At 39.0% G+C, this 12,606-nt stretch overlaps 1 protein-coding gene across 6 annotated transcripts in view; it reads left to right on the top strand.

The window, feature by feature from the left end:
* efr3a (EFR3 homolog A (S. cerevisiae)) overlaps nt 1–10,443 on the top strand; it is a 41,388-nt gene extending 30,945 nt beyond the window's left edge. For 5 of the 6 annotated variants that reach the window (XM_035528331.1, XM_035528333.1, XM_035528334.1 and 2 more), the window contains exons 15-24: nt 570–645; nt 1,182–1,343; nt 1,624–1,755; nt 2,823–2,890; nt 3,085–3,212; nt 5,030–5,115; nt 5,253–5,301; nt 5,380–5,483; nt 7,173–7,222; nt 7,364–10,443. In XM_035528331.1, coding sequence (XP_035384224.1) covers nt 570–645; nt 1,182–1,343; nt 1,624–1,755; nt 2,823–2,890; nt 3,085–3,212; nt 5,030–5,115; nt 5,253–5,301; nt 5,380–5,483; nt 7,173–7,222; nt 7,364–7,469 — 961 coding nt within the window. In that variant the 3' untranslated portion in view covers nt 7,470–10,443. The remainder of the gene's footprint in view (nt 1–569; nt 646–1,181; nt 1,344–1,623; nt 1,756–2,822; nt 2,891–3,084; nt 3,213–5,029; nt 5,116–5,252; nt 5,302–5,379; nt 5,484–7,172; nt 7,223–7,363) is intronic. The other variant, XR_004776318.1, reaches the window with a different exon arrangement.
* The last annotated feature ends 2,163 nt before the right edge of the window (nt 10,444–12,606 follow it).

Raw genomic sequence — 12,606 nt, 5'->3', positions numbered from 1 at the left:
ACGATCTCAGATTGGCCATATTTCCTCGTGAGACACAGACTTTTTTCGTTCATATGCGGCATATTGCCTTCTGCACATTCATCGGCTGCACCCTTGTCATCAAAGCCAAAATGTGCCCATATTGGTGATATAACATTTGGCATAGGAATTAGATTTGTGGGCATTTTTTAATAGAACCCGGCTAGCATCAATTGTGTGGGCACTACCACATAAGAGGTGTATTTGCTGCAAGCACTTGCAATTCAAATCCATTGGTTTTCTTTATGATTTTGTCTTTTATGTCTGTTTGTGTACATACGAACGTTATCCGGATGAAAGATGACGATGCCTAAATAACGTTTGTGTCTCCTGTAATTAAAAAAAAATGATGATTACTTTATTGAGCTCAGTCCTGCAGTAAGAATCACAACCGCAGTATCGCTGTAGCACGGTTATCGTCACAGCCCTATTTATATTATATATGTAGGTAGCTGCATGGGGGGGGGGGGAGTCATGAATAACATATTCATGACTGTGTGCGTGTCTGTGAGTGCATTATAGTAATCAGTAGTTTTTTGTTTACTGATTAGGATTATCCCTAATGTTGCTGCCTTAAAGATAAAGAGAGAGAAGATCTCCAAACAAGATGTTCTTTTCATGAAAAAGGTACACAAATGCACACATATGCACAAACACACACACACACACATACACACTTCTTTCTCTCAAATATTGCTGCTATGGAAACTACATCTGGGAAAGTTCCAGAAGACATAACCCCACATCTTGAGAAGTGTTTTTGAAAATGTGAATGATTGTTGAATGGAAACTCAAATAATTTGTTTAATGAAAACATAAAAAAAAAACAACCTAATTATTCTTTTATCAAGATGATTATAGTTTGTGCTTATGTTTAATTAACTAACTAAAGAGCTTAAGATCACTTATATGTAAGTAACTAAACAGCTCACTTTTTCCATTCCATTCCATTCTGGAAAGATTACTTTATGATTTATGACTGATATTTAATGGTAGTTTAGATTAGAATACTGTGTTTTTATCAGAACAGACATGCAACTTTTTTTTTTTTTCCTGTCATCTCTGTGTCTGGCTGTTTGTCTGTCTGTCTCTCACCCTTTCCCTTTCTTTCTTTCCTCTGTTCTTCTTTCTCCTTTTCTCTTTATCACTGCCCTCTTGTGTAGCATGGGCAGCAGTTGTACAGGCATATCTATCTGGGCTCCAAGGAGGAGGACAATGTGCAGAAGAACTTTGAGCTTCTCTTCACTGCTCTGGCTCTGATCACCATAGAGCTGGCTAATGAGGAAGTGATCATCGACCTCATACGCCTCTCTCTCGCCCTTCAGGTACACATACTTGTAGTAGTCTTAGTTCTCTACCCAAGTACACTACTATGCCTAGACGTAATTCATGTTTTAACCATATCAAATGAAAATAAATATTTGCTTATTTTAGATTTTCTTAGTTTTTAGGTAAAATCTGTGATTTGTGTGATCTGGTGAAATTGGGAAGATATTTTGTACCAGTTGTAGTGTATAGTATAAAGAAATTTAGTGAATGTTTTTAGCTTTTGATGTTTAGCTAATGATGTTTTAATTCTTTCAACTGTGCTGTGATTGGCCGCAGGATATGGCTCTAGCCAATGAAGAACACATGTCGATGTTTATTCGCTGTGGCATCATGGCACTAGTTGCAGCCTACCTCAACTTTCTGAGCCAAATGATTGCCAACCCTGCTTTCTGCCAGCACGTCAGCAAGGTGCAATCACATTCAGACACTGACAATGTTCTTTTGTTGTCCATGTAGGGAGCTTCCATTTCTGATTATTGTAGCAGTCAAAAGATTTGACACACCTTACTGGATATATAATTTTAATATATATTTTGTGTATATTAAAACGTAATGGTGAGCGGTAAGGAGGCGGATGCGTGTGCGGAGAAGAGTGAGCTTTTATTGCGACAAATCCAGAGTCATAGTCGTTATAACGGTCTAGGGTCATTGAGCCAATATAGAGATCTCGATAATACATGATAAACAAAAACACACGAAGGCAAACAGGGTAAGGAGACTAGGAAATAACACACAGAGGTAAGGAAAAACAAATGGTTAAAATAACACATGGGCTAACAAACGAAGGCTTTGAAAAACAGACAGGCTTTCAAACATATCCATCCATCCATCCATACAAACAAACAGGGTTTAAATAAATGAAGCTAACAAGACTAGACATGAGGAACAGGTGAACGTAATGATGGGTGTGGAGAATCGAACAAGGGGTGGAGAAAGCGAAACTAAGGAATGGAACCAAAGCACAAAAGACGGACTAACTGTGACATTACGGATTATGCCTATATATTTATTTTGAAAAAAAGCATACACAATTTTAGATGCACCCTCAGCAAATAGCTTTCTTTTGGAACTTGTCAGAATGTCTTCAAGACTGATGGAAAAGTGTCATAGGTGGCTGCCTCATTAAGCTGGTTAAGAGAACTCCGAGTGTGCAAAGCTGTGATCAAAGTTAAGTTACTTTGAAAAATCTAAGATAGTCAATATTATTTGACACCTTCCATGTTTTTAAAATGTAGAACATGGTAAAAATTAAACAAAGAGCTGGTGTGTCCAAATCTTTTTTTTTTTTTTGACGTGTACATACATTTTCCTGTGCTCGTATAAGTTTTAGAGCAAAGTGCTGTTTACAATTGTGGCAGTACAAGTGCAAACAGTCCTGTCTTCTAGCTGTTACCAAGGACAAATGGCACAGGACACATTTCTTTACACCTTTCCTACACACACACACCAGCTGACATTCTCTCTACTTTTTATAGGTTATTGAACTGAGGAATATGGATGCTCCCTACTTACTCCCTGAACATGTCTTCCGAGAGAAGTGTGTGTGAGTATGCAGAGTAAAGTGTCTGCGCATTCATTTTGTGTGTAGTTGAGAGCGTGTCTAAGCATGTGGACGCATTTGCGTAATTTCATACCTGAACGACTTCACTGTATAAAAATCAATTGTTTCTTGCTTTTGAGTTTTTGTGCTCACATGTTTATTGATAAATGTCTGTCTGTGTGTCTTGTGTTTTTTAGCCTACCTGATTCTCTGGATCCTCAGGACACTGGCATGTATTTTCAGACAGCTGATCTTGTGGAAGCCCTCTCTGGACCAGGATACAATGCAGAAAGGCTCCATGTACCATACATACCACAAGCTACAGGTACCCATACATGTACACACATTCACACACTTTGTGTTTTCTATATACACCACTTCTCTTGTGTCTGATTGGTTCATTGTTTGTTCTATGGATCCCAGGATAAAGCTAAGAGAGTATTTTTAACACTTTTTTTTGCATACCATTTTTGGATGTATGACCCTGTCTTTATTCATTATCTAAGACAGTCAGCCTCCATCAGAGCCTACAATGGACAATAATGGGGCGTGAGATTACACACGATCAAAAATCTTAAACTCTCTTTAAATGTTATTTAAATCTGCTAAACAGTTGACTAATGATATAAAATTTAAAAGCATAAAAGTTTACAAATGACAAAAAAAAGACAATACACATGACACTATAAATGACAAAAAAAAACTCTCTGTATTGTTAGGTGCACCTATCTGTTGCAGATGGTGACCTTTCTGTTGTCATGCATGATTTTCTACGGCCTCTTTCCCATTCACCAGCCCAGGATCACTGATTTCCCAGTCATGCTCACGGGGTAGGGAGCAGTTCTTTGGTAGAGGTGTATTGGGCATTGCAGTGTAGTTGCTTGCACATGGCAACATCGCTGCTGTTTTAAGAGGCATCTACCACCTAGCAAGATCCAGCCAACTGCAGTCCCATGCTAAGACACCCATCACCGAGGAAGGGGTTAAGGACAACTAGTAAAAATTGTGCATGACTACAAGGAGTTTCCTATAAAGAGGGTTTTGGGAGCATGAACACACTTTTTTATGCTTCTGCTTCTGAGGATTTTTGCTCAGTAAAGTGGTAAAATATTAAAAACGATAACAGTTCCAACAGTTTCTTCATACCCTTGTTAAGTAGGAAGGCTATATAACTTTCATTTACCCAATTAAAATGTGTCTTCAGGTCGTTTTGAAAATCAGAATAAATAGTCACCAAATATGATACATATTTACATTTCTACTTTATGTATATGTGGGGATATAAGCTTTACCAAGTCATATATCTCTCTCTCTCTCGTGTGTGGGTGTGTGTGCCCATGTGTCCAATCAACATAGTGCTTTATACAGTAGGGAAGATTCTGCACAGGTGCAAAGAGAAGTCCAAAGGTACATGTGGTATTAGAGAGAGACACACACTGGGTGTGTTTGTGTGTGTGAGTGCTTGTGTAATAACACTTTAATTGTAGACCCTTATTTGCCCAATCCCCTCCTTACTTTGCAAGCACAGTTGTTGCCATAAGTAACCATAGTCTCTCACCACTTTGCTTTGTGTCCCATCGTGTGTCCCATAGTGTGTCCCATAATGATGACCTAGACTTTATTAAAATGTTTATGCATTCACCATTACATACCATGTATTAAAACAGATTGTATTTTTATGTTGATCTTTGGATTATGGGGTTCTCACTTGGATTGAGGGCCTGGTGAGTTGCCAATGATCTTTTGGGTTGAGCTTCAAGTTTACTTTTTACTCTTTTAATTGCTTATGGAGTTGATAATTGCATGTAAGATGTGAAGAACTGTGTTTTGGTCCTGATTGTTGTTACCATAGTATTTTGCTAATTTGATAGTGCAAGATTAAGAGAAAAGTATGTTTTACCATGAGTATTTTTCTGCCAAGTTGATAAGTTAGCTGGAAGCAGCTAAAATATCTCTGACTGCCAGCTGAGGTATGTCTGGTAGAGGTTTGAGTTTTCCTGAATGTTGGACTCCTGAGTAGCTGGGGATGGTGGTGTCTTTATGTACTGAGAGTTTCTTTAACTGTGCTAAATTGTGTGTCAAGTGAGTGAGATTAAGATCTCAGCTGAGTATCGTGATGTCATTATAAACTTTGACCAACAGATGAAGACCGCTTGACTCGGAGGAAGAGTTTCGTTGATACCATTTCCTTACAGGTGGACATCATGTCCAACAGCCTACCTGACCAGGTCTGCACACATACACATGTGCGCATACAAAAAAGACATTCAGTCTCATTTGTGAACTTTTATCCATCAATGTGTGTGTGTGTGTGTGTGTGTGTGTGTGTGTGTGTGTGTGTGTGTGATGTTTATGGTTCATCTAGTCCCACTTGGCAGAAGAGATTACTTTTGAGACTCTGAAGAAGGCCATTGGTAAGTTCCTCTTCTTAGGTTGTGTCTATTTGTATCCATAATTGTATGTTCTTCATTTAGTTGTTTGTTCTGTCTTAGACACTACAGGCCTCGAAGAGCAGGAGAGAGAGAAGAGACGGCAGGTGATGGAGAAGTTCCAGAAAGCTCCATTTGAGGAAATTGCTGCTCACTGCGAGTCAAAGGTACAGAACTGTGTTTTGTTGTTTTTTTTGTGCATGCATGCATCCGTTTGTGGCTGGCTGGCTGGCTGTGTGCGTGTGTACATGTGTAGGATGAAGAGATTAGAGAGTGAGGCTGAAGTGCCTTGAAAATTTCAGTGATGCTGCTCAACAGGAATTTGGTGTAAAACCTTATCCTGTGCATATCCAACAGGGGCAAGGCAAAAGTACCCTTAGAAAAGTATACTTTTTTTCATGAACTAAACCACAGATGTTCTCTATTAGAGCACCACTAGCTGGCTTGAGCAGCAGATGAAGGCTGTACTAAGTTAACATTTTTACTAGATTAGTATATTCAGTAAAGCAATAACTAGAGTTGGGTACTGAAATCTGTTACCCATATGGCACTGGTTCCTATATGACCAGTATCCACTGGACCGAATCACAATGCAGCTTTCAGTACCTCAGTTTGGTGCCACTTACATAGTTCGGCAAAAAATGAAATGTACATTATTTTTCATTTACCCCAGACATAGCCAAGACATGTATGGAGTCTAAATTTTGCTTCTGTAATGTTGCTAACACACGCTGGAAGTCAACAGCAATGATAACAGCCTTTGTATACAATTTACATGTCAACAAACTACTCTCAACCTGCTCAAACTGCATCCAGGTTTCAGTGGTGAAATACTTCACAGTGAGTCATAAATGTCATAAAACACTTTGACCTAAAACTCATTGATTAGTCTGTGGGACCTTTTTTCAGACCTGAATGCAGTCTGAGCAGGATGACAGAAGTTTGGGCATGTATTTATTAAAGCTATTTGGGTTGCTGTTGACTTCTAGTGTTTGTTAGCAATGTTAGCAGTTAGCCACTTTTGTTCTAACTAAAGAAGCAAAATTTGGACTCCAAACATGTCTTTGGCTATTGACTGCATCTGGGGTTAAGTGGAAAATCATGTATATTGGATATTTCACCAAAGCAACCAAATGCTTGAGCTGTCAGTTAGAAATTCTGCTCTCAGGTACCCTGAAATGGATAGGCAATAGAAGCCTTACTGCATGTCATGTAGCCATCACTAGTTCAGATCACACTTACTGTGTTGGCAGCGGGCGCCTACCATTAGCTAGTACCCAACACCTTAAACACAGTTAAAATGCATAAGGCTAAATGTTCTAAAGTATGGTCATATTTCACCAAAAAAGATTACAATACCAGGATGTGCAACAAATGTTTAAAGCAATAGGTCATTTTACCACAAAAAAAAGTAGTAAACAATCTTACACTTGGAAGCAGAGGGTTGCAACGTATTTGGCAGCTTGTGTGATCCCATGCCGAGCACATTAGCAAGCAGTGTGGGTGTTTATGGCCCAGATAATGGGAAAACAATTGTTCACATTTGCCTTAGAAATAAAGAAATACATTCATTAATGTCCTTGACTCTCTGGGTTGTTTTTTGTTTTGTTTGTTTGTTTTAGTATTGATTCAGGCACCAATTAAGCCTGCATTATAATTAGTATTTCTTTTAGTACCAGTATCTGAAAAAACACAAATGATACCCAACCCTAGCAATAACATCACAAAAGAATTATAGTAATAAGGACTCCAAGCAGATTTTAGGCAGTTTTAGGTTTAAGACATGAAATAATGCCAACACACTAGTTATAAAAGATATTGGAGTTGCCCTACACTTCTTTTCTCTCTCTGTTTAGGCTAGCATGCTGCATGATCGTTTGGCTCAGATCTTTGAGTTGACCATACGGTGAGTTTCATTTTCATTTGGTGAGCTTTTTTACTATTTAACATTACCATTTACGGCAATATTATCTAGAAAATATTGGTCATCTCCTGAATAAGAACACAGATATGAATCAGACTGATGGCCATGTTCATTTGTCTGCAGACCACCCCCCAGTCCATCGGGAACAGCTGCTTTGACGTCAGGCCACACGCAGTATCAGTCTGTGCCCATCTACGAAATGAAGTTTCCTGACCTCTGTGTCTACTGACCTTTAACCTTCACTAGATCCCAGCCTCTCACCTTTAACCTTTGATCTTTACCAGATCACAGCCCTGCCAATTTTACCCTTTTGACCCTCACCAAATCATAACCACTCACAATTTAACTTAAAGCCTTTGCAATTATACAGCTTTAAATACTGACTTTTAAACTTCAGGAGACCAGAACTCTTTGGGGCCTAAAATCCATCCCAGCCAATAAACTACCATATAATTCCAGTTAGGGCTGCATAGTCTAGCATTCGTTAAATGTTATTGTAATAATGGATACTGATATTGCACAAGGCTAGTGTGCATCTAAGTATCCCAACTCATGTCAGACATTCCAGATGAGCTGTCTTTTGGGTGTTTCATAAATCACAGCCTTCACATAATCCAACAAATGTAAATAATTTTGGACAAAATTGTGCAGGCTGCAGTTTAAACATATCAAATGGAATGTGAGTTTTATGTACTACAAGGTACGCTGCATAATGTTCCATATTAATCATATCACTCATAACATCCAGCAATATAATCTCAATATAGTATGTTTGTATTTTTGTCTGTACTGTGCAGCCCTACTTCCAGTATTAACAAATGTCACCTTCATTCATATTCCCTGTTTCCCTAAATCCCAAACATGAAATCTGACCCCTGACCTTTGGCAACAATGACAATGACCCCATACATGTGTCCATTTATCTCTGTGTCATTTAAGAAAGATGCTGTGACGTGATTAGAGACTGCACCATGCCACACTGCTGAAACAACAGTACATTTAACAGCCATTTCATCATACACCAGCTCTACATCAGGGGTGTGTGTCAGTGTGTTTGTGTATTTACATATTTGGGTATATTTTTTCTGTACTGGTTCAGAGTCATTTGAATGTTGCCTTTTTTTTATCAGACTCAAAAGGAAGAAGAAAGGCTCGTGACGCCTAATAGCGTTCTCTAGAGATGGAAGACCTAAGCACACAGGCATTTTCACTTTCTCTCTCTTTCTTGCGCTCTCTCTCTGTCTCTCTCTCTCTCTCTCTCTCTCTCTCTCTCTCTCTCTCTCTCTCCCCCCCAGTAGTTAATTGTAATACACAAATTCTCACTTTGTTGCTGGATCTACACTTTTTTGGAGATTAGCTATTATCATGGTGATCATATCACCAAGGAGCCCCACCTACACTCGACCAGCACAGCTACTTGCAGCTCCCAAATATAGAAACACTGTATTTAGCCTCCTTTTTGCCTGTGTGAGCGCTATTTGTGCAGACTGCATTAAAATGTAGGAAAATGCACATTAGCCAGCTTGTCTAATGAACATGTATATCTCCAGGACCAGCACCTACCTTTCTGGAGGTCTGTGAACGGTTCTGACTTAAAGCTAGTATAGGTCAAGAGCGGCTTCCTAGAAACTTACTAATACAAGAAATTGGTTCTTCCAATATACTGGAAAAACAACAAATAATTTATACACATAGAAGATAAATGTTTATATTGTGACTGTTAGATTATGCCTAAACTAAGCCTTTGTAAGCTTTTTATAGACTTTGTTGAATGTGTTGCTATTGATGCACATTTTTCTCATTCTTCTAATATGCGTGTTTCGGTGTAGAGGAAATGTCTGAAGATTGTAGATGTTTACTTATATAGTTGCACTCATCTGCTGAGCAGCTATTGTAGCTCCTCAGGTTAGAAAAATGGATTTGCAGTTGGAGGAATATCAGGCTGCATCAGTGACTATGAACAGTGTAAATGCTTGGAGGATTCAGAGTGGGTTTATCGAGTTATTGTGGGAGTGTTCTGGAAGAGTTATTTTATATCATATCGAAGATGACCATATCATATGCAGCATAGTAGAGCTGTTTAGAAAATAGGCTTGAATTATGTCATAATTGTTGGGGTGATTTTGAATTGTCCAGAAAAATAACTAATGAGTCACACCTATGTATGAAACGGTATTGAAATGTTAGCGTTTGCGCCTGCCCACTGGCGGTTGGCCACTGTTAACTGATCCAGCTTTGTTGCTGTTTGTGGTGCAAATCACAGCTGTAAAGACCTGATTTTATGTCTCAAGTTTGTACTTGAAGTAAACGGTACATATCCAGTATAAAGCAAAAGAAACATCTCCGTAAAGTGAGAGTTATGGAAGAGGATGTGCAGTTAAATTGGATGTTGGGGTTTTGGTGGTTTGGTGGAGCTGAGGTAGACCAGGAACTGTAGAGCACTGGAAACATTGTGGGTGTTGTAGCAATGACTAATTATAATGCAATTAGGTGTTCTAGGGTGAAGGGCACTCACTGTAGGATGTGAAGGAGGGGGATAGATGGGCATTGATCTGATTCTTTGGTCGAGTTGAAGAGTCAGCCTTTGTCTTTTCTTGGAGGGAAGGGTTACCAGGCAGGAAATGACCACTTTTTTTCTTTTTTTTTTCTTTTTTAACCTGTTTTGGACAGTTTGCTACATTTCATTTGATGTTGCTTAGCTTTGGTTCTGCTTAACGGAATAATACCAACAAACATTTTAATTATACACAAATGTCTGTATATTTCTGTCTGTAATATTGATCTGTTTTGTAAAATTAGTGCAATATATTATTGGTATAAATGGAAAGCTGTTGTCAGTAGGTACAGTGTAATTTTTGTTCAGTTATCACCTGTAATGCACCTTTAGCAATGATGCAGTAGAGTATGGTTGTGTGCAGGTATGTGTGTGTGTGTGTGTGTGTGTGTGTGTGTGTGTGTGTGTGTGTGTGTGTGTGCACGTGTGGAGGGCAACTCACTCTTGCATGCTGGTCTTTCTTGTTATTATAACAAATTGGGAGGGCTGTAATGTTAGAACTAACTGAAGCTGTGAAAATATTAGCCTGAAGCTAACAATGTCATCGCTTCCAATTTTACAGTGCGTTACTGTTTTCTGATGTCGTTGTTGTTGTTGTTTTTGTTTTGATTTTTTTTCAACTTTCCTTAGTAGTTTGGGGGGGTTTTTTGTTTGTTTTTCTTTTTCTTTTTTTTAATTCTATGAGTCCGGTATTTGTAGGAGTGCGTGCGTGTGCATGAACTTGCATGCCTTTGAGGTCTAAACATCAAGCTAAGTCATCAAGCTCTACAAATGATGTGTGATACTCATGTGAATTAAGGCCATTGGGACCACTGAATATTCAGTGATTTATGCTAATTAGCAGACTTGAGTGTGCAGTATGTGTGAGTGAGCGAGACAGACACATTCTCGACAGCTATAGAGTTCACATTTATTATTAAATGTCTGTCAATAATTACACAAAACCACTAAGGCGCCAATTGCACACCACCTCTGTGAAATCATTCAGAAGGGGGTAGATGATCAGCCACAATCATGTGCACAATAGGATTATTCTAAAGCAATCTCAATAAACATTTTATATTCAAAATGATGCCACCTCTCAGATGTGAATTTAATAAAGTTTATTTTTAAAAATCAGAATTTATCAAAAAATAACATGCTTCCATGGTGGATATGACGTGTTAAAGGTTGATCTAATCCATCAGTTTAAGTGGATGTATATGGACTGTGTCATGTTGTAAATTCCAGATGTCTAATGGCCCCCAAAAGAAAGCATTTAAAAGGAAAATACAATGTTTTTTTTCATTCATTTTAAGGGAATGATGATACAAATACTAATAATAACAGCAATATCCAGCCACCCATTTCCAAGCTAGTAAGACAAAGCTTATTTAGTGGGCCCTCCCTGTGTAGGGCACTTCATAGAGCATCAATTCATGACTTCTACTCCCCGCATAGGGTTTCAGTTTAGCTTTCTATATTTTCATCATGTGCTTCTTCCTCATCTTCTGCTCCATTGTCCTCTTCCTCTTTTGTCTCCCTGCTTCCTTCCTCTCTACTGACCCCTTCAGGCTTGGCCTGTCCAGGTTTTCCCTGTGTCTGTGGGTGACGCTGAAGGTGTACGAGTGTTTGTAGTCTTGGTTTGATGGTCTCCGACCTCTCCTGACTAGAGTCCTCATTGGAGGGTTGTGGTGAGGGGCGTGGCCTTTGTAGGCATTGTGCCTGCTGCCTCAACATTAGGTACCTGGACACTAGGTAGTGATCGAGTGGTTGAAGTGTGATGCTCCCAAGCCACTGTGGTGCGATCACACACGCTCAGCCCCATACCTGCATCAGAAAAACCAATCCAATTAGTCTTATCTTAGTAAATTAGGAACCAGAACATTTCTACTCATGAACTGCACTTTATGTCCTTAATCTAAGGTCTGCGTTTTTGTTTTTAACTATATCATGCTTAAGAGTTGGTGCTGGTTGGTTAAGCTTTACCTAGCAAGTTTCTCAGTGTAAGGTACTTCTAAGTTAAATCCAAAGTAACATTTTTCAGTTCCTCAGTACATTAAGATGGGCCCAGGAGCAACATTACATTAGACTGTTTTCAGACAGAGGTCCTTCATCAGCCGTGCAAGCAAAGTGCTTCTCTTATATAGGTTAGAGCGTCCAGTCTCTGAACAGGTAAAACTTGAGAAAAGGCATCATCTACGATGCCACTAAAATAACTGCACAAAATGATCCTCCTCATGCATCCTCATGTAATCATCTTTACATTGGAGAAACCAAGTGAAGGCTTTCTGATCGGTTTGTTGACCATCTTTGGAACATCAGAATTTAAGGATTTGTCATTTCCGGTGGCAAGACATTTTAATACTAATGGACACTGCATTGATAACATATCTTTGCATTGCCAGTTGCTGCTATGGTAGCAATGAAATTGGGAAACTCAAAGAAAAAGAACTGAACTGTACTCTTGGAACTTTAGAACCCCATGGAAAGAATGTTATGATTAACACATCTATTTTTACATATATAAACTGACTCCTCCTCCTACTGCTTCAGAAGCTTTTTACTTGCACAGCAGATGAAGGACCTCTGTCCAAAATGTTCTATTTCTCTGGAAAATCTGTACATTACTAAAATATTTAATATCTCCATCTCTTACTACAGTACCCTGCAGTTATTCACCTAGAATCATCTTCGGAGGTGTACACACACACACACACACACACTGTGTGTGTGTGTGTTTTGCTAAGGGCCAGATTAGCAAACTCGGTTATATGCCACAGGATCAACAGTCTCACAGTGAGGCTCGCCGCCGTGGCAACCAACAAGGCCA

The sequence above is a fragment of the Electrophorus electricus genome, chromosome 7 (genome assembly GCF_013358815.1).
Source record: "Electrophorus electricus isolate fEleEle1 chromosome 7, fEleEle1.pri, whole genome shotgun sequence".
Taxonomy (NCBI): Eukaryota; Metazoa; Chordata; class Actinopteri; order Gymnotiformes; family Gymnotidae; genus Electrophorus; species Electrophorus electricus.
Note: the sequence above shows the minus strand (reverse complement) of the source record. Positions and strands in the feature narration are given on the sequence as shown.